The 21122-nt window shown below is 45.3% G+C and overlaps 1 protein-coding gene across 2 annotated transcripts in view; it reads right to left on the bottom strand.

Annotated features, from left to right (window-relative positions):
• TRANK1 (tetratricopeptide repeat and ankyrin repeat containing 1) overlaps positions 1-21122 on the bottom strand; it is a 931136-nt gene that overhangs the window by 238946 nt on the left and 671068 nt on the right. For both annotated transcript variants that reach the window (XM_069214995.1, XM_069214985.1), the window contains exon 18: positions 18192-18280. In XM_069214995.1, the coding sequence (XP_069071096.1) occupies positions 18192-18280 (89 nt within the window). The remainder of the gene's footprint in view (positions 1-18191; positions 18281-21122) is intronic.

Below are 21122 nucleotides of genomic sequence, written 5' to 3' on the forward strand. Positions count from 1 at the left end.
TGCACCAAGCCACACATTTCTTCCAACAACAGGCATATACTGTAGGAAGCTGGCTCTCTATATGGTGCACTAAAAAGAAGTACACCATGCTGAGGGCGCAGTTGATCCCCAATTGGTTTGCAGAGGCAAAAGTAGATAATACTAATGCTCTCTTCTGTGGTAGTGTGGGCGAGCAGTGAGGTTTATCAGACGGGAGTGCTAGGCATTTGTTGTACTCAGAGAGGCAATACTTGAGATGAGACAGAGTCAAAGAATACATCTGAGGACAAATTAAAAAAAAAAAAAAAAACACTTCTTTTTATATATGTTTTGAAAGCAAGAACTTCATTCACAAGTAGGTACTGATTTTGCTATGAATTTTCACAGGTAAGTAAAATGTTTAAACCTGTGTGCCTTTACTCACAATGCAATCCTATAGAAGGAAAATTCAGAGATGCATAAAGATAAATACAGTCAGTGTTAGGGGTTCATCTTCAGGGCTTGGAGTCGTAGTGGGCAAAGGTCCAAAGTACTACCAGCAGTTCTTCAGGAGGCTGCAAGAGGGCTTTGGGGCCAAATCAGAGTGTTACCAAACTGGGGCTTATGTCACCAGGCGTCTTAGAGTAAGGCGGCACAGCGGGTTCTTCAATGTCTGGGCGGCTAGGGTAGAGTGGTTAGGGTGGCTGGGTTGGTGCTCAAAGATGCTCCTCACCTTAAGTGGCCAACAGCTGGTGGGTGCAAACTTAAGACTGCTGGGCCACTCATGAAGTGGGTCTCTGTGGTGCTGATGTCCCTTGATGGCTGCTTGATCCTGGTGCAGTGGGAATCCGGAATGGACTTGCTGTTAGTGCTGGGGGCAGGGTGTCCAGTCTCTGGGGGTTCATGCTCACGACACCAGTTGGCCCTGTTGTCTTCAAATTTGGTGGGGAGACAGATCTAGCCCTCCAGAGCACAAGTACCTTGTCCTGGTCGTCTGCGCTTTGGCCGGGCCAGAGAGCTGCAAGGCGGTAAACCAGACTCTGCTTGTTGGTGCCTGCGGTCTGCAGGGAAGTTGCTACTCTAGTACAAGGGAGTCTGTTGGCAATTTCCAAAGTGCTGACAAGCTACCTGTGGCTTTGGAAGGTCGCCAGCTTCTGTTGTGAATGTCAAGAGAGTTGGAACCAAACGTCCACAGCTCTTCTGCTGTTCTCCCCAGGCAGTGACTCCTCTTCATCCTTCTCTAGATCCGTGGTTCAGGTGTGCCACCTAAATACTTAACTTAGGGGCGTTAAGGGGAGTGCCAGGTAGCAGCCAATGAGTTTCCTACCTTTACGGTGACTACACCCTCTATAAGGCCACTTCAGGTGGGAAGTGGGCATAAACCTGACCCTAGATTGCTAATATAGTCCAAAACAAGATGGATGAATTTGAAAAGTGGTGTTCACATCAGCTAGTCCACCTTAGAGGTAGGACTAGCACGAGGTGGGCACATCTGCTAATCTTAATAATTCCCCCCCCCCCGTCTAGCCGCCAAGAAGTAGGTCAGGATGGAGCAGGGGTGGTGGTCATCTCCGTCATCTGGAGAGACGTGGGTCGCATGACAAAGGAGGCTTCGCCTTTCAAGCTTCTCGATTTGGGATGCACATCCTGCATAGGGGATGTGTCAACACCTACGCTTAGAGCAGGCTTTGTTCCTGGTCTCACAAGAGTCCAGGCTCTCACCTCAGGAGTTCAGAAACGTGTCTATGGTGGCTGAACTGGTTGAGACCAGTCAGTCAACACATTAGTAGTCAGTAGGTTTTTTGGGGGGCACTTCTAAGATGCCATCTAGAGGCACGCTTTATTAAATCAACACTGGAATCAGTGAGGGTTTATAATATGAGATGCTGGATAAAAAACATCCCTATGTTCAGAGAAGCCATCATGTAGCTAGGAAACGTGTATTGACCAGTGTCCAGCACATGTATTTAACTTAAAATGGCTTCCCTGTCCACTTACTATGTCTAAGAATCGACAAAGACATAGTAGGGGCATATTTTCTCATGCATATATGCCCTCACTTGCAATATAATGCACCTTTCCTTAGAGCTGGAAGGCCTGCAGTAGGGGTGACTTACATATATTACAAGCAGTGGTTTAGGGGACATAGCGCACAAGTGTGTACATGTCATGTTTTCAATTTTGGGAGCATCTTATCACACAGTCTGGGTTGGCAGTCTGCTTGTCAAAGGGCCTGGTCACTTTGGGATTAAGTTGCCAGGTATCTTGTTTTGCGGAAGAAACACTTGCACTGAGGAACGGTTGAGCAGGAACCTAGTGCACTTCAGCCAAAGTTACATTCAAAAACCCATCAAAAAGTGTGCATGTGTTTGGGAGAGGGGAGAGGGGGGAAGGAAGTACTGCAACCAGAACACAGCTCCCTACATATACTGTTTTGGTGGAGGGACGTCTGGCTGCCAAGATAATGTTACAGACTTCAGGAGGAAGTTCAAAAGCTGTCAATTTTCGCCGCTCAAACTCTAAGCAAAAAAACAGAATGTGGACAGCTTTGAGTGAAGAACCCGCCCCTGCTGCTGCAACAGAAGATCCTCCCAAATGGGGAGTCTGATCGAAGTATCGATGGACATGCTCAGCAGCTTAGGATAGTAGACTCTCAGTGCCTAGCCCGAACCTACAAGGCCCAGTCATTCTTGATTTTCTAGAGAATTCTGGGCAGAAATGGTATGTGCGAAAAGGCGTACAGGAGACCCGAGTTCAACTTGAGAAGAAAAGTGTCTCTGAGCGATTAACTATAACTTATACCCTAAGGTAACTATAACTCGCACACTCACCATGCACTGGCAATTACCCAAAAATTATAGCACTTTTGATATCTTTGATTACATAATTGATAATATCAATGTAATATTTGCAGTAAAATTTTTGATGAAAAAACTGTGCACGGGGGAGGTGCGAGTTATAGCTACCTTAGGACACGAGATATGGTTAGTTGAGATAACTGTATTTATAACTGGTGAATTTCTAAGGTTTTTTAAGTTTAACATGTGAGCCTAACTATTTCAGTGAATTTCTATATTTTTTTAAATTCTAATTCCTATCTATAACATCCCTGTAACCTTTATTTTTTCCAGTGAATTTCTATGTTTTTTTAACGTATAGTCCTTTTCATTAGTATATGTGTTTTCATTACTATACGTGAATCCAAACACTGCCGCGCAGGGCCTTCGGGCATGCATAGCAGCAGTTGGCCACAGGGCCTGGCCAACCCCCTATAACCACCCAACCTTACATTGTGCACAGGCTTCACCAATGTGCAGCAGAGGTTGCCCGCAAGACCTGGCCTGCAGCCAGAACCTGCGGGCAACCTCCCTAACCACCCAACCCCATACTGCGTGTTTTGCTATTTAGCCGTGTGTGGCAGTTGTTGTCCGGGGCCTTGCTGGGTGTGAGAATAGGTGTGAGAGGGTGTATCTGGGATGAGAGTGGTTGTCAGATTATCTGTCTGGGTGTGAGAGTGCCAACATCAGTGTTTTAGTGGGTGTGTCAGTGTGTGCGTGGGTCTGTGAGTGGGTACATGATTTTCAGTGGGTCTATGATTGGGTTTGTGACAGTGAGTGTGAGTGGATGTGTGAGTGGGTGCGTAACTATCTGAGTGGGTCTGAGTGAGTGCGTTAGGGTCTGACTGGGGCTCTGAGTGAGTGCATAAGCGTCAGAGTGGGTGTGTGAGTAGGTGCATGAGTGTCTGAGTGGGTCTGTGAGGGGGTGCGCAAGTGTCTGACTGGGTGTGTAAGTGGGAGAATTGACTGAAAGAGACAGAACCTGCGGGCAACCTCCCTAACCACCCAACCCCATACTGCGTGTTTTGCTCTTTAGCCGTGTGTGGCAGTTGTTGTCCGGGGCTTTGCTGGGTGTGAGAATAGGTGTGAGAGGGTGTATCTGGGATGAGAGTGGTTGTCAGATTATCTGTCTGGGTGTGAGAGTGCCAACATCAGTGTTTTAGTGGGTGTGTCAGTGTGTGTGTGTGGGTCTGTGAGTGGGTACATGATTTTCAGTGGGTCTATGATTGGGTTTGTGACAGTGAGTGTTGAGTGGATGTGTGAGTGGGTGCGTAACTATCTGAGTGGGTCTGAGTGAGTGCGTTAGGGTCTGACTGGGGCTCTGAGTGAGTGCATAAGCGTCAGAGTGGGTGTGTGAGTAGGTGCATGAGTGTCTGAGTGGGTCTGTGAGGGGGTGCGCAAGTGTCTGACTGGGTGTGTAAGTGGGAAAATTGACTGAAAGAGACAGAAAAAATGAAAGGGAGAGGGAAAGAGTTTTTTTATGCTTTGATGTCTGATATACTTAGAATGAGATATTTCGATCCAAATGAAAACCAAAAATGTATATTTTTTTAATTATTCTTGTATTAACAAACAAAATGGTAATGGGAACCCCCAGAGCTCATTGTAAAGGTAAGGTCTGTGACCTTCACACTGAGCAAGTTTTTTTTTTTTTTTTAAGCCCTGTATGGGCTTTCTGAGACCTCACGGGAGCTCTCAACGGCTCCCCTGCGGTCCCTTCCTATTGATTTATTCATTAAGCTTTTAAAAAAAAAAATATATATATATATTTTTCTTTATAAAATGCCCTATACGGGCTACCTGACATTGTAGGGGAAGCCTTAAAGCATCTCCTGCAGTGCCAATGCAGATCCCTGCTTGATGAAGCATTTCATCACTGTCCCCTGCATGGGTACAGCACACAGAGATGAAAGCTCTGCTGTTTGACAGCGGGATCTTCTTTAAAGGTCCTGCTGTTCCTAGGGCCATCAGTGGCTTGAAGAGGAGGGCCATGCATCCCCCTCCAATGAGAATAACCCTGGGGGTGGTGGTCTCCGGGGCTTGGGGGTCCAATGGGTAACTCCTTTCTTTTTTTTTTATCATTTGCGCCAGGGGATGGTGGTCCCTGGGGCGGCAAAGGGGGAGAGGGGCATGTGGCTCCCGGCAAATAAATTACTTTGTGCCCCGGGGTTGGTGGTCCTCAGGTGGCGGGAGGGGCAGCGCTGTCCCCCACTCCAAATAAAGTATAGCCCCGGGAGTGGTGATCCCAGGGAGGCGAGGGGCAACAAGCCTGCAGCAATAATTAAATGGATAGCCCTGGGGAGGTGGCGGTGCCCAGGGGTTTAATGCTATAAATAAAAAATAAAAAAAAAAGCAGGAGACCACATTTTTTAAAATAAAAAAACTAAAAAATAAAACTGAAGAATTTGCGGATGAATCCATGGATTTTCCTGATTTTTTTTTTTTTTATTGCTTTTTAACCATTGCGAAGGCACCAGTTATAGTTACTTTAGGGTGCAAGTTATAGTTACTTGAAAAAACTAACTATACCTGCTGAATTTCTATAGTTTTGCATGAGTAAATTCAGAATTTAAGCGTAACATCCCTGTAACCTTTGTTTTTTTCAGTGGATATCGATGGTTTTTAAACTTAAAGTAATTTTAATTTCCATACATTATTTCAAACCCGGCAGCACACGGCCTTTGGTCGTGCCCAGCGGGGGTTAGTCGCAAGGCCTGGGCTTGTAGCCAAGCCCTTAGAACCAGTCAACCCTGCACCGGTTGGCCACAGAGCCTGTCTCTATCAGTGGATGTGTGAATGTCTGATTGGGTGCATGAGTGTCTGAGTGGGTGTGTGAGCGGGCGCCTGAGCCTCTGAGTGCATGTATGAGTGAATTCATTAGTGTATGAATGAGTCTGTGGTTTTTCTTTCAATTTTTTTTCATAATAGTGAATATTTTGTGAATATTTCACAGACATTCTGACAATTCACAAATTTTCATAAATATCGCATGTTGTGGCGCAAAATTATATTAAACCTATAATTTGCCCCCAAAACACACCTATAGCACACCCTTGGGTCAGGGTGCCTTCACCCTGACCCCTTATGAAACTTTCAATTTGAATTTTCATCCCCGGGAACCGTGCTTTGTGAAGTAAAATGGCAGTCAGCCAACGCAACACTAATTCTTTTCGCACACATATTTGTGAAAAATCCCAAATGTTTGAGAATAATTCACAAAATATTCGCAGCCAGAGATATACAAATATATTTGCCCTTAAATATCTCTTAAACTACTGAATGGATTTACACCAAAAAACAAACAGCATACTCTCTGTACTGGCAGCTAGCTTTCTGGCAAATTTGGTGTAATTTTGTCCAGTGGTTCGGGCTGTAGACGTGTTGTTAGGTCCTATGGGAATGAACATGGGACATGCAACAGAGCACTCCAAAACTTCCTGTGTGCAACAAGAATCACCAAGCCACTTTTTTGTTTGGGGGGCTGGGGGGTGGAGTTTGGGGGATTTTGTGAAGATTCGCCAAACGTTTCCAAAGATATAGGAAACTCAAAAAACAACTATAACTACCTTGTGGTGACCACCAATAGGTATATATATATATAAAAAACAAGAGCAGCACTCCTTGTGGGCCCCAACTAAATTTATTATACTGAGCAATAGCCAACACGTTTCCGTTGCTTCGCTGCAACCTTGTTCACGACTAATGGGCGGCAAATTTATTACTGTTTATATCTTAGATTCTCCATAGTCAGACATAACGGACAACTCTTTAATCGCACTTTCTAACGCCATCTTGGATTAGTTTTCTTTTCAACATATTTCATTGATTAAAACATTGTTCGATTTCAACATTTTGTATTCAGACACCCCATTTTATACTACATTTTCATCTTTGTACATAGATTTAAGAGATCCTTTATTTTAACATCGTGAATTACGGACATCCTATATTATTTCTATTGGTGCATTATAAGTCTTCCATAGACAGAGATGACAGACTATACTCTTTCATCTCACTTTCTAGCATACTTACACCATCTTATAATGGATTGCTTTTCAAAATAATTCACCAAACATAATTTGATTAAACCTTAGTTATTTTTTCAACAATCAATACATTGTTTTATGTTGCATTTCTTTTTCTCAGTTTTGCCTATTTTTCACAAGTGGCGGAATATCATAATTTACTCTTACACATTAAATGTTCTTTTATTCTATATCCGCCTGTTCATTGCTCCAGCTCTAAGAGAATCCAAGTGGTAACACCTATTTTTCAAAAAACGTGTGCTATGATTCAAAATAAAATGAAACTGTAAGAACTATTTCTGTCCTCCATATTTCCCTATAATTAAAGCAAAAACCTAAACCTAAAAAATCAATTTCTGACACACTTCCTTGTTGTACACACAGTTTTCAGGCATTACCCAACAAACATATATAACTCTCCATCTATATTTAAACCATAAGCTTCCTTACTATCAATCTTGCTTCCAATTTACAATTTTCTTTTTCTCTATTGGCCCCTCTTCTTCTTTTAGGAACATGTGCCAGGCAGCTATATTTTAAAAGCATGGGATCACTACTACGAATCGTTTCAAAATGCAGTGCTACTGGGTAGCTCCGGTCCTTGTTTGTTATGGTTTGTATGTGTTGTATTATGCGTTTGTGTACTAGTAACATTGTCCTCCCAATATACTTCTTCTCACAAAGATGTTTTAAGATGCAGACCACAAAACTTGCCCTACATGTAAGGTTTCCTTTTACTATAATCTTTTTTCTTGAAAGGAGTTTCAATCTCTAGAATGTCCTCTCCCTGTTTACATGCTTTACACTTCATGCATTTTTTAAAGCCATTCTTATGGGTGAGTCATGACCGCTGTGTATTCCCTGCCCCCATTTAACTCTTCACAAGATAATCCCTCAAAGCTATTTACTTTCTATAAGTAATCTGTGGGCAATTAGTCACTACTGGGCCTATTACGAGATCCCTCTTTATTAAGTACCAGTGTTTTTGCAGGATACCCATACCCTCTGATGCTCTACACTGTATTTAGTGATAAACCTATGGGCTGCTCTTCTTTGGATTTCATTTTGTTCCCTGTGTCCCCAAACAGAATCCTTTCTCCTTCTTCTGACTCTTGGTTCTATTAGGGGCTATTACCAAGACTACCTCTGAATATCGCCTATCTTTGAAACGGTCCTTCATTTGTTTCCTCATAGTCTTCCTCAGAGCTGCATACCAGCCTGGCCCTATTCATTTCCCCAAAAGGGATACTCTTAATCAGGGGCCTTGGGTGGAAACTTTTAGCATGAAGAACAGTATTACCTGCTGTAAGTTTCCTATGCATGGACATTTCTAGTTTTCCTCCATCACCCACTTTAGCCAGCACATCTAAAAACTCAATGGCTTCCTTACTTGTTTCAGCTGTAAATTTCACATTTAACTCATTCTTGTTAATTTGCAACATAAATTGTTTGGCCTCTTCCTCAGGGCCTCTTCATAATATGAGGAGATCATCTATATATTTTAGCCACTCCAAGATATTGATTGACCAATGCTTCATAGTTTGGCCCCCTAGTACCTGCTGCTCCCACCATCCTAGATGCAAATTTGCACAACTGGGGGCAAAGCAAGTACCCATAGCTGATCCCCTTAACTGCCGAGATAGCTCATTGTTAAACATAAAGATATTTTTTGATAAGCACCAATCTATAATTTCCAATAACATTTAATTGTGCGTCATATATTTAATAGGTCTCATTCTTAAATAATGTTTCACTGCCCTTAAAACATCTTCATGTCTTATGCTTGTATATAATGTAGATACATGCAAAGTGATTATCGCTCAATAAAATAAATTTAATTGGGACCCATGAGGAGTGCTGCTCTTGTTCTGTATCCCAAAGCAGGATCGTGCAATTTGAAGAGGCGTGAACGAGTATGCCGTGTCAGCAGCACCGTCGGCGATCGGGCAGCACGCCAGGACCCGCGATTGGAGGAAGTAGAAAAAAATATATATTATAATAATAATATATATATATATGCATACATATATATGCATACACACAGCGAAACACACGTGTTTCACTATTGAGCACTGTGTTGTCACCATTATTACCACATTGTAAATACTACAGATAATTTCAAAGATTTCAAGTATACGAGCTATTAAAAAGAGAAAAGTTTGCCATCTACTTTTTTGCTAAAACTTGTTGTTCATAAAACGACTAACGAATATACCAGTTGTGGAAAGTACCTCACAATCACTTAAAGGATATTGTGATGAATGAGGCCCACAGGACACCTGTTGCATTACAGTACGATTACCCTGGCCCACATGGGCATATAGAGTTGTCCAAGACACGCATGTATAAAACGGGCATGACTTCACAACATGCCCTGGACTGGAAAAAGTAGAAGAAGGAAAACAGAGACAAACAAAAGAAATGTGCAATGGGAGCTTCAAAGCAGAGAAATGCAAAAAAAACAACAAGGCCCCAGTCTAAACATTTCAACGAAAAACTGGATCTGATATGAATGTACAAAAGCATGGCAGACTTAACAGCTTCAGCAAGAGTATGCATTGCGACAGCTAGGTGAAAGGGCACTCCCTAGTTGACAGTAGGCAAAAATCAGGGATGTAGTTTTAGAGTTCCCAGCGTAAAGCATTGGGAAAACTAATAGGTCTCGCCTATGAAAAAGCTATTACCTTTGCCGATGTATTAGCCATGTTTACACCACCTGCTGCTGTTCAGCAAGGCTAATAGTTAGCAGCGTAGAGGAGTCGCATGGAGTGTAGTATAGTGGAATAGCGAACAGTGAGTGTTGTAAAGTGGAATGGTAAGAGTGGACTAGAGTATTGTAGAGTGAAGTGGCAGAGAGTTTTGTGTACTGGAGTGGTATATTTTGAAGTTCCACTGGAGTGGCATACAGTAGAGTAGACTGGCATTGGCATAGAATGGTGCAGAGTATAGTGGCATACAGTGCAGTGGCGTTTAGTGCAGTGGCATTGAATTCAGCATCTTAGAATGCAGTGGCATAGATTAGAGTGGTGCATAGTAGAGTGCTGTGGCATACAGTAGAGTGGCGCAGCGTGCAGTGGCACAGAGTATAGTAATACAGAGTGCAGTGGTATGGAGTGATGCACAGTGAAGAGACGTAGAGTTAAGTGATGCAGAGGGCAGTGGCATAGAGTTGAGTGCCATAGAGTGTAGTGATGTAGAGCAAAGTAGACTTGAGTAGCATAGAGTGGTGCAGAGTATAGTGCCCGTAGTGTGCAGTGGCAGAATGGAGCAGTGTAGTGTGGAGTGGCGCAGCGTAGAGTTCAGTGACGGTGTTGCAGATTAGAGTGTCAGAGGGTAGAGTAGGGTGGAGTGTGTGGAAAGCAGTGAGAGCAGTGGCGTAACAAGCAGTGGTCCCCAACCTATGGTGCAGCGACCCAAGGGGGTTCAAAAAGTCTCCTCAGGAAGTCCAGAATGACTTAGAAAATTAAATATTAGCAGATTAATAAAGTGTATATAAGAAAAGTGGCGAAATGGAAAACTGGGCATTTTAAAACATACTTGAAATTAAAGGCAAAAAATTAAATTAGTACCCTCAGATTGATTTGTAGCACCAGTGCAGGAGAATCAAACTGAATATAGTATGGACTAAGTGTGGCTTCAATTGAATTTAGAAAAGCTCCAACCTTCCTATGAAGATATTTTTTTAAAATATATTTGTATTTATCTTTGTTTGCAAATGATTTGTGTATGTGTTTGATGAATGCGTGTTTCTGATTTTTGTGTGTATTGCTTTGAGTTTCAAATAATCAACAATGTTTAGTCTGGGGTCCCCAGCAATGACTCAGTGGGGGGGTCCCCAGATTCCAATAATGATTCAGTGGGGGGGCCTGTCTTCCAGTAATGATAAAGTGGGGGTCCACAGAAGTCAAAAGGTTGGGAACCACTGGCGCACAGAAGTCAAAAGGTTGGGAACCACTGGCGTAGAGTACAGTGAAGCAGAGTACAGTGTAGTGGCATAGAGTGGACTGACAAGAGAGCAGTTGTGTACAGTGCATTGGAGTATAGTGCAGTCGTTAAGAGTAAAGCTGCATAGAGTGCAGTGGCATGGAGAGGCACAGAGTGGAGTAGAGTGGCGTAGAGTAGATTGTTTCAAAGTAGACTGTATTGGTGTAGAGTGGAGTGGTGCAGAGAAGAGTGCAGTTGTGAAAAGTGGCATAAAGTGGTGTACAGCGCAGTGGCAGAGTGCAGTGGTGCAGATTAGATTGGAGCGCACACAGATTGGCATAGAATGCAAGGGCATAGAGATGAGTTTTGTAAAGTGCACTGGCGTAAAGTGCATTGCAATAGAGTTATAGCACAGTGGTGTAGAGTTCAGTGTTGCAGAGGGTGGAGTTGTGCAGAGTAAACAGATGTGGCCAAGATTGGAGTGGTGTAGAGTGAAGCGGCAAATAATGCAGCGGTGTAGTGTAGAGTGGTGAAGAGTGCATTGGCATAGGGTAGAATGGTACAGGATAGAGTACAGAGGTGTAGCAAGAAGTGGCACAGTGGTGCAGTGGCATGGAGTGGTGTAGAGTAAAGTGCAGTGGTGTGGAGTGGTGCAGGGTACAGAAGAGTGCCATAAAGCGGAGTATGCATGGTATGGTAAGACACTGCCATCACAGACAAAACATTTTCAAATGAAATGACTAATACATTTGCCCAGACATACAGTTTTTACTAATAAAACTATACAGTGCACCACTTAAAATGTGTGGAAATTGCATCACCTAATGTAATGATTTGTTTTGATCATTTTAAAGTACTTGTTTCCAACAAACTTTAGAAATAACAAAAAGTACAAGTTACTAATATCTAGTAGAGACATAATCTAGTTGTGGATTCCTTACCTTAGAATTTCCCCCCCAGGCGTCAGGCTGGATCCGGAGATTTTTCTTCGGCCAATCCCCTTGAGCATCAGTAGGTGGTGTTGGTTGTCTCCGCAGGCATCGTTGGCGTCATAGTCGCCGTGATGACATCGGGAGTAGTACATAGACACCGCCTTCACACAGTGGCGTCAGTTTCTTTTAGCAACTTTCCACGCCTAAGAAATCAGTTCGAAAGTGGGGAGGATGGGAGGGTGGTAAGGAATCTGCAACTAGAATATGTCTCTACCAGATATATCGTTACCAAAGGTAAGTAACTTGTACATCTGATAGAGACTTCTAGTTGCAGATTCCTTACCTTAGAATAGATATCCAAGCAATGCCATCCTCTGTGGTGGGCTGTGAACCAAGATCATACCAGGAAGTCCTGCAGGACCGAATGACCGAAGGAGCTGTCGTGACGGACCTGATGTCCAGGACAGGAACTCCGCATGCGTGCATTGGAAGCAGCAGTTACTCTGGTGGGGTGAGCACACAAGCCCTTAGGGGGTTGTTTCTTGGCCAAAGCGTAGAACATTTTGATGCAAAGAAGTACCCATCGAGAAATGGTACGTTTTTGCACCGCCTTCCCTTTTTTCGCACCCACATACCTGACAAAGAGTTCATCGTCCACCCGGAAATCTTTAGTACGATTAAGATAGAACGCCAATGCTCTTTTTTAGGTCCAGATGGTGGGGTCTCTCCTCCTCATGTAAGGATGTGGGGTGCGTAGAAAGTAGGCGAGGTGATGGACTGGCCTACATGAAAAAGCGTAACTACCTTTGGAAGGAAGGAAGATTTAGTGTGCAACACCACTTTGTCAGGGTGCGCAGACAAGTATGGGGGTTTAGACGAAAGGGCTTGAAGCTCACTCACCCTGCTAGCAGAGGTGATGGCAACAAGAAAGACAGTTTTGAAGGTGAGGAGCCGTAAGGGACAATTGTGCATCGACTCAAAGGGAGTACACATTAAATAGTAAGGACAAGACTGAGGTCCCACTGAGGTATGATGAATGGCGTGGGAGGAAATAAATGGGTGAGGCCTTTTAGGAATCTACTCACAATAGGAGATTTAAAAAGTGAGGGTTGATCAGATAACCTAAGGAAGGCCGAAACAGCAGATAAATACCCTTTAAGGGTGCCCAAAGCAGCCATGCTGGGCCAAGAAAAGAATGAACAGAAGAACCTCAGATAGGGGATCAACAGATTTGTTGGCGCACCTTGCCACAAATTTATTCCAACAAATGGCATATGCAGTTTTGGTGGAGGGACACTTGGCTTTCAAGATAACATCGCAGACTTAGGGTGGGAGATCAAAAGTCGTCAACTGTCGCCGCTCAATCTCCACGAATGAAGGCGGAGGTTGGACAGGTTCGGGTGAAGAACCGTACCCTGTTGCTGCGACAGAAGATCCGCACGAAGAGGCAGTCTGTGTGGAGGATTGATGGACATGCTTAATAGCTCTGGACACCAGACTCTCTGACCCCAGTGCGGTGCCACCAAGATGACTTGGGCCCAGTCGTTCCTGATCTTCTTGAGAACTCTGGGCAAAAGTTGTATAGGTGGAAAGGCGTAAAGGAGGCCGGAGTTCCACTCGAGACGAAAAGCGTCTCCGAGCGTGTGCCGTCTTGGAAACTCCAACGCCTGAAACAGCTGACATTGCACGTTCTCTGCGGAGGCAAACAGATCTAACCAAGGCTCTCCCCACTGTTGAAAGAGACCTTGCGCCACCCCCGGATGGAGATGCCATTCATAATCGGCTGAGTTTGTCATCCTGGCGTTGAGAGAACCCGCCAGATGTTGAACAACCAGGGTAATGCCCCGATCCAGCCATGTCCGGAGGCATTAAGCCTCCTGACAAAGGGTCCAGGACCCTACTCCGCCCTGTTTGTAGCAGTACCACATGGCGACAGTATTGTCCGTGAACACCTGCACTAGTTTCCCTTTGAGAGAGGTAAGAAATGTTTTCAACCCACGCCTGATCGCCCGGAGCTCCAGAAGATTGATATGGAGCCCAGACTCCGCCAGAGAACAGAGGCCTCTGAGCTGCGGCTCTCCCATATAGCTGCCCCAACCCAGCATCTGTCACTATAGAGAGATCTGCTTGGGGAAGGGAGAGGGATCTGCTGTGGACCCAATGCGGATTTGAAAGCCACCACTGCAGGTCTTTTGCAGTCCCCTCAAGATCTGGACCATGTCGGAGAGATTCCCCTGATGCTGTGCCCACTGGAGCTTCAAGTCCCACTGCAAAGTCTGCATATGCCATCTGGCATGTGTTACTAGCAGAATGCAGGAGGCCATGAGGCCCAGCAGCCTCAGAGTTAGTCTCACCAAAACCCAAGACAGAGGCTGAAAGATCGGAATCATAGCCTGAATGTCTTGGACTCGCTTTTGGGGAGGATAAGACCGAAAGTACACTGTGTCCAGAACAGCTCCGATGAAGGGGAGGGTCTGAAAGGGAGTCAGGTGTGACTTAGGCATGTTTATAGTGAACCCCAGTGTGTGAGGTAGGTTTGCCTAGTCTCAAGGTGGGAGACGACTTTCTGGAGCGAGCCCGCCTTCAACAGCCAGTCGTCGAGGTGGGGAAAGACTGAGACCCCTAACCTGCACAGATGAGCTGCAACCACCACCATCTTTTTTGTGAATACCCGATGGGCGCTGGTAAGGCCGAAAGGGAGCACGGTAAACTGAAAGTGCTCGTGACTTACAACGAATCGTAGGTAACGTCTGTGGACAGGCAAGATGGGGATGTGGAAATAAGCGTCCTGCAAGTCCAACGCTACAATCCAGTCTCCTGGGTCCAAGGCAGACAGAACCTGAACAAGGGTGAGCATTTTGAATTTTTCCTTCTTGAGGAAGTAGTTTAGGTCCCGAAGGTCTAGGATAAGACATAAGCCCTTGGCCTTTTGTCGGCACCAGAAAGTAGCGGGAATAACAACCACGACCTACTTCAGACACTGGTACGTTCTCTATAGCTCCCTTGGCCAAGAGAGCTGCAACTTCCAGGCGGAGAAGCGACAAATGATTCTCTGGGAGGTGGCTGAAGGATGGAGGCATGGCTGGTGGAGCAGATTCGAAAGGGAGGGAGTAGCCCTTTCGAACGATCTGCAAAACCCACCTGTCCGTAGTGATCGATTCCCAGTGGGGCAGGTGATGGCGAATCCTGCTGCCAACTGGATGGGAGTGAGGGGACGGACTAGGAGGGTTTGGAGGCTGCAGTGTGGGGCAGAGGTGGACTAGGCAGACCTCCTGTTCCCTGTCCTAAGCCCACGTGGGGATTCCTCGACCCAGCGGCTGGGCAGCATGGGTGGCACAGTGGTTGGGGGGGGAGGACGTGACAGGGAGCCCCTTCTGTGGCCACAAAAGGGGCAAAAAGCAGACTGCGGGGGCGAGGGGCTGAGGAAAAACCAAGGGACCGAGCTGTAGCCTGGGGGCATGGCCATGAGGGACTGTTGGACATAACCAGAAGTACGCAACCAGGCGTGGCGTCTCAAGGCCACCGTCGTAGCAACCAATCTGCCCAGAGAGTCGGTTGTGTCCAGCCCACAACGGATTGTGAACTTCTCCCCATCTCTCCCATCGTTGACAGCTTGGGATACAATAGTATGGGCTTCCTCACGTATCTGCAGCAGGACTTGCGCAACTGTATCCCACAAAGAGTGGGTGTAGAGGCCCAAAAGGCAAGCAGTGTTTACAGACCGCAGCGCGAGACTGGAGGAAGAAAACAACTTCTTACCAAATTGTTCCAGCCTTTTTGATTCCCTATCCAGGGGTGTGGAAGGGAATGCGCCTGAAGAGAAAGCCTGGATGACAAGACTCTCAGGCATGGGGTGCTGGGACAGGAATTTAGGGTCGTTCGGAGCGGGCCAATGGCAGTGCATAATAGTCCTATTCACAGGACCCCTTGTGTTGGGTTTGGACCAAGTACCCAAAAGAACATCGGTGAGGGCTTCATTGAACGGCAAAAAGGGTTCAGATGTGAAGCCCCTGGCCAAAGCACCTCCGTCAGGAGATTGGACCTGACCTCTACAGTAGGAAGCTCAAGGCCAAGGACCTCAGCTGCCCTACTGACCACTATACGATAAGTTGCTCCTTCAGCCATAGCCACGGTAGGAGGAGACAGCATGCCAGCATCTAGAGAAGTATCCAGACCACTAGCATCACCCAATTACTGTACCCAGTCCAAAGGTGGGTCATCCTGGTATTCATAAGGGTCCAGGGACCGCTCCAATCCTTCCCCGAATTCGTACCCATTGGAAAAAGGGTCTGAATCTGACCTGGGGTGAATAGGCCCCATCGAAGACATAGAGGGTAGCGGTCGATGCCGCTCTGACTCCGAGTCGTCAGGGATAAGGATTGGGTTGACGTTGATAGTGGGCACTACCGACATCGGGAGCTTCAACAATCGATCGCGGGCGGATACAGAGGGGCCCTCAGTGGCCGTAGCCGAAGCATCTGGCGTGGAACCCGAAGGCCCCTCAACGGAACCCTTTGGGCCCGAAGGCTCCGTATCGGGGTCGGTCCGCCAAAGATGAGGTGCATGGCCTCATAGAATTCTTTAAGTTGGGCGGGGGTTGCTCCGGAAAACTCGAGGAAGCGTGGAGCGGACCCAGACGCTGGCTCCGAGGATGGAGGACTTGAGCTTCGACGCTCATCCCACGTCATGTCAGCCGAGCGACAGGGCGAAGTCAGAGAACCATGGGACCTCTTCGACTTCTTTTTCTTACCTGCACCCAAAGATTTTGAAGCCAATGAGTGGTGATGGCTCCGCGAACAATCTCAAGACTTTCCTCTCGATCGAGACCGACACTTACGCAGAGTCGAGTGCCGGGCCACCATGAGTTTGAGGGACCGTTCCCTCAAGGCCTTTGAGTGCATAGCCCAGCACTCTGAGCACGACTTCGGGTTGAGACACCACAAACAAACCCAATGCGGATCTGTCACCGATATCAGGCGTTGACAGTCCTCACACGGCTTGAAACTGGTCTTCGGGGACATCCTCAACGCACCAAGTATCTCACTCGAAAACTCGACAAAACGGTCAAAGTCAAGTCAAAAAGAGACCAGGGTAGCTATCTCCAGATCAGCGCGTGGCGTGGAAAGAAAAGAACTGACGTCACTGCGTGAAGGCATCGTCTATGTACTACTCCCGATGTCATCACGGCGACTACAATGTGGAGTCGACCGACGCCACCTACCGACGCGCAAAGGTATTGCTCGAAGAAAAATCTCCGGATCCAGTCTGACACCAGGGGGGAAATTCTAAGGTAAGGAATCGGCAACTAGAAGTCTCTATCAGATTTGTGTTTCATTTGTGTTCCTAATTCAGATGTTTTCTGAAATACTTACATAGTTCATTTGTACATTGCTAAGTGCTGGAAACAACCTCTTTCCTACCCCCAGTTTCCAGCAAGATTGTCACATAAATCCTCTCAATTGGAAGTCAAAAGAAGAAAAGTAACCAAGCACACTTGGAAGATAGCACCTGACATTCGACCTCAGTCTTTGAATGTACAGCTAATGTGACAAGCTAAGAACAAGATTTAAATGCCTGTTTACAGAAAAGGAGTTTGTGAAATAATACAGTAAACGCGGTTTATGCAGGGATGAACAGAATCTGGAGAGCCTAAAGCAAATAAAGCCAGCAATTAGAAAGTCAGAAAATGTGATTTACAAACCACAAAGCCAATGGTAATCAATGGGTGGGATTAATTCCTGGGTCAAGTTTCTGAAAGTTCCCAAGATGTCTTCAGCAAACCAGACTGCTGAGCTGTCTGGTAGGCTGCAACATAAACTTACTTATTAGAATAGGTCTTAAACAGAAACCAGAGTAGTTTGGGATAATTCACTAAAGCCAGTGCATTGTTATAGCAATGTTCAAAATAAAAACCTGCCCCTTTGGTTTAAAAGTCCTGAAGATGAATTCAAGGCCACAAATATCTCTAAAGGATGCTTGCTGCAACTGTGTACAGATAGGATGCCGGGTCAACAAAGTCAACTCTAGAGGTCCTCTCCTGCGAGTGGCCCTAGTAACTAACTCACCTATGGACAACGGCTATACAGTGGCCAACAATGACGCTTGAGAGATAGCAGGGGAGAAAGAATCATGTAGCAATGATCACCTCATGGTGCACGATGCTCACTATGTTAAAAAATATATATATGTTTTAGAAATGTGTGCCCACTCTAGTGTCCCAGGGAACCAGGAAGCAGCTAAAATGTGTCATGTTAGCAGAATATAACACAGCTAAACAAACATATTATGAGAAGCAATTTAGGCAAACAGAGGAGAACATTATCAGGTAAAACATAATTTAATGCGGCCATAAGATGATATATGGACAATCCAGAAGAAGCATTTTCCTTATGCTAAAATGACAATGGTTACAAAGTCAAACGTCAAGAAACACAGGGACGATGTTCTAGAATAGAACGGCCTAGTGTTGAAAGTGTACGTGCAACATTAAGAATGAAGCTGAACGCAGAACATACCTTCCAGCACTGGTGTTTGGCATAATACTCTCCTTGCGCAATCCACTCTTCAGGAGTTGACGTTTTAACAAACATACTATCATCAAGACCTGAAAACGAAGAAGAAAAACACTTTTTTGAAGGAGGTACTATTGGAAGGCACTCTGTGTTGTTAAAATGACACACCAAGATTGCAAGCCTTCTGTGCCAAAATAGGCATGGCACTGCCCAGAAATGTTAAAATATAGAAAATTACTTTAAGGAGCACATAGCTATCACTCCCCGCACATATAACTCGACCACCTCAAAGGCAATGCCAGTCATCTGCCACTTAATATTTTCAGCACTCAGAATTCTATGGCATTATCATTGCAAACAGACTGTCAGTGTGACTCAGTAATGTAAATAATCATCCTTGTCCTTACTAATACTGTAACATTCAGCGGTTCAAACCAGTTTCATAATAATGAACAAGTTAAATACGTTTGGTAATACTCTTTCTGGTAGAAACTCTATCTAGCTGCAGATCCATCACCTTTTGAATATTACCCGGGCATCAGACTAATTGTAGAAACATTTCAGCAGTATCTCTGCATGCTGGGAGGGGGTGCAGTGTGCCTCCGCACTGATGCCATTGTGCTCTGGAAATGACACGCAGCATCAGCTGACTTCTAAAGTGTCCATGCCCCCAGAAGTAGAGCCACCATAGCAAACTGATGTAAGCAGTTTGCACATTTCGATTAATGGATAGAGTCCAACCACAGAACCCAAAATATGAGAGGTGGGTCTGTGAATGGGCTCAACCCAGAAAGTCCTTCAGGACTGAGCAAGCAAAGTGCCCCTCTCCTGACCTGACTGTTTTGAAGATATTAGTTCTTGACTATATGAAAGAATGCATACTAGCCATCTGGCAAATGTCAAGGACAGAGACTCCACATGCTAAAGAAGTAGTAGTAGCTTGGCCCTGGTAGAATGAGCATGCAGTCCTTCTGGAGGCTGCTTTTTTACCAGTGTGTATAAGATCAGCAGCACAACTGTAGGCAAAAAAGATGCCTGCATACACTAAGCCAGCTAGTCTGGAAGGAAGGTGGTAGTTTGAGACAGAGTACGGAGCTCAATTGCTGCACCACGGTTATGGTGATGAGGAACAATGTCATGAGGGTGAAAAACCACAAGGAACAGCTGTGAAGCAGCTCGAAGGGAGTGCACATCTGAAATGTGAGGGCCACATTAAGGTCCTACTGGGGCATGGCAAAGGCAGAGGGAGGAAACAAATTTGTAAACCTTACAGAAAACGCCCATCTACCGGAGGATTAAACAACTAAGGCAGAACAAGTTGAAAGGTATCCTTTATCTGTACCCAGAGCAAAGCCTTGGTGGGAATCGGCCAAAACAAATAAAGTGTCAGATAACTCTGACTGGAGAGGGTCTATCTAGTGAGGACCTTACCAAGCCACAAATTTGTCCCAATTACAGGTGCATACAGTTTTCATTTTGGGACGCCTGGCACCCAAGATGACATCAACCACCATCCAGATGAAGGATGAAGATGTTTAGCTTCACCACTTAATCTCCAAGCATGAAGGTGGAGATTTCCAAAGGCCCAAGTACAGAACCCTGATTCGCTGCAGAGACAACAAATCCACCTAGAGGGGAACACTAACACACAAGGTACTTGAGTACTGAAAGAGATGAATGTGAAAAAATCCTACTTCAAGGAGTGGAGACTGTCCTGACCTATAAGCTTATAGAGATATTTGAGAGGTTGCCTCACCCTTAACTTATAGCATGCTTCATCATAGGTGACATCTTAAATTGGAGTAAGATGGCACCACTTGAATGGACTCAACCAAAATTGGTTAGTTCTGAGATATTTTATACACAAGACAAATTCAGATGTCCAGATCATAGGTTAAAAATGTTTATGGATATACTCAGACATTTCTTTATTAGTGGGTTACCTTGGTACGGGATAAAATCAAATGATGTGATAATAAGAAAGAAATTAATGTTTCACCCAACCAATTCTAAGTGCCAACATGTTGTGACCTAACAATGTGCCAAATATGGTCAGAGGTCTTTTTCAGGGACAAAGAACTCCCTACTCATCCAATACATGCATTCCTTTCATAACAATGTGAGGCAAAATCTCTCATATCTATCCGTTCTTATCCAGTAAGAAAACCCAACTGTGTGATACATTCAGGCATCCTGGATAAGAATGGGGGGCATCTCATCAAGAGGTCATTCTTTCGTCAAGAGGTAGATTCTATCTTTTTCACCTAAGAAATGCACATGCTCCCATATAACAAATATGCCAGGGGCATTCGATCAGAGGACAGATGCTCAGGCGCCCTGGATACCTTCTTCCCCATGCCGAGTTCAAGGCCACTGGAATGACTTGGGCCCAGTTAGTCCTGATCTTCTTGAGAACTCAAGGAAGGAGTGGTATCGGTGGGAAGCCATATAGAAGTCCAGAGTTCCACCCAAGGTGGAATGCATCTCCAAGTAATATACACCTTGCAAACTCCAATGTGCAGAACTGCTAACACTGCACATTCTCAGTGGTGGTGAACCAACTGAACCAAGGTACTCCCCCCATGTGCAGAAGCCACTTTCACTTTACCTGCTACTCTTAATATGCTAGGCACGGTTGGTTGAGCTTGTCAATTTAACAGTCCTGCCAGCTAGTTCACCACCAGGAAGATTCCTTGGTGGTTCAGGCATTTCTAGCGGCAGTGGCCCTCCTCGAGTAGGGTCCTTGACACCACCCCACCCTGTTTGTTGAAGTTACACATGGTGGTGGTGTTGTCCATGAGCACCTATACCATCCTCCTCATGATATATGGAGGGAAGGCTTTCAACACCAGGCAAATGGCCCTCAACTCCATAAGTTTGATATGGAGCCAGGCCTCCGCTAAAGACCAGAGGCCTTTGATCTTCACCTCTCCA

The sequence above is a fragment of the Pleurodeles waltl genome, chromosome 2_1 (genome assembly GCF_031143425.1).
Source record: "Pleurodeles waltl isolate 20211129_DDA chromosome 2_1, aPleWal1.hap1.20221129, whole genome shotgun sequence".
NCBI classification, from domain to species: Eukaryota; Metazoa; Chordata; class Amphibia; order Caudata; family Salamandridae; genus Pleurodeles; species Pleurodeles waltl.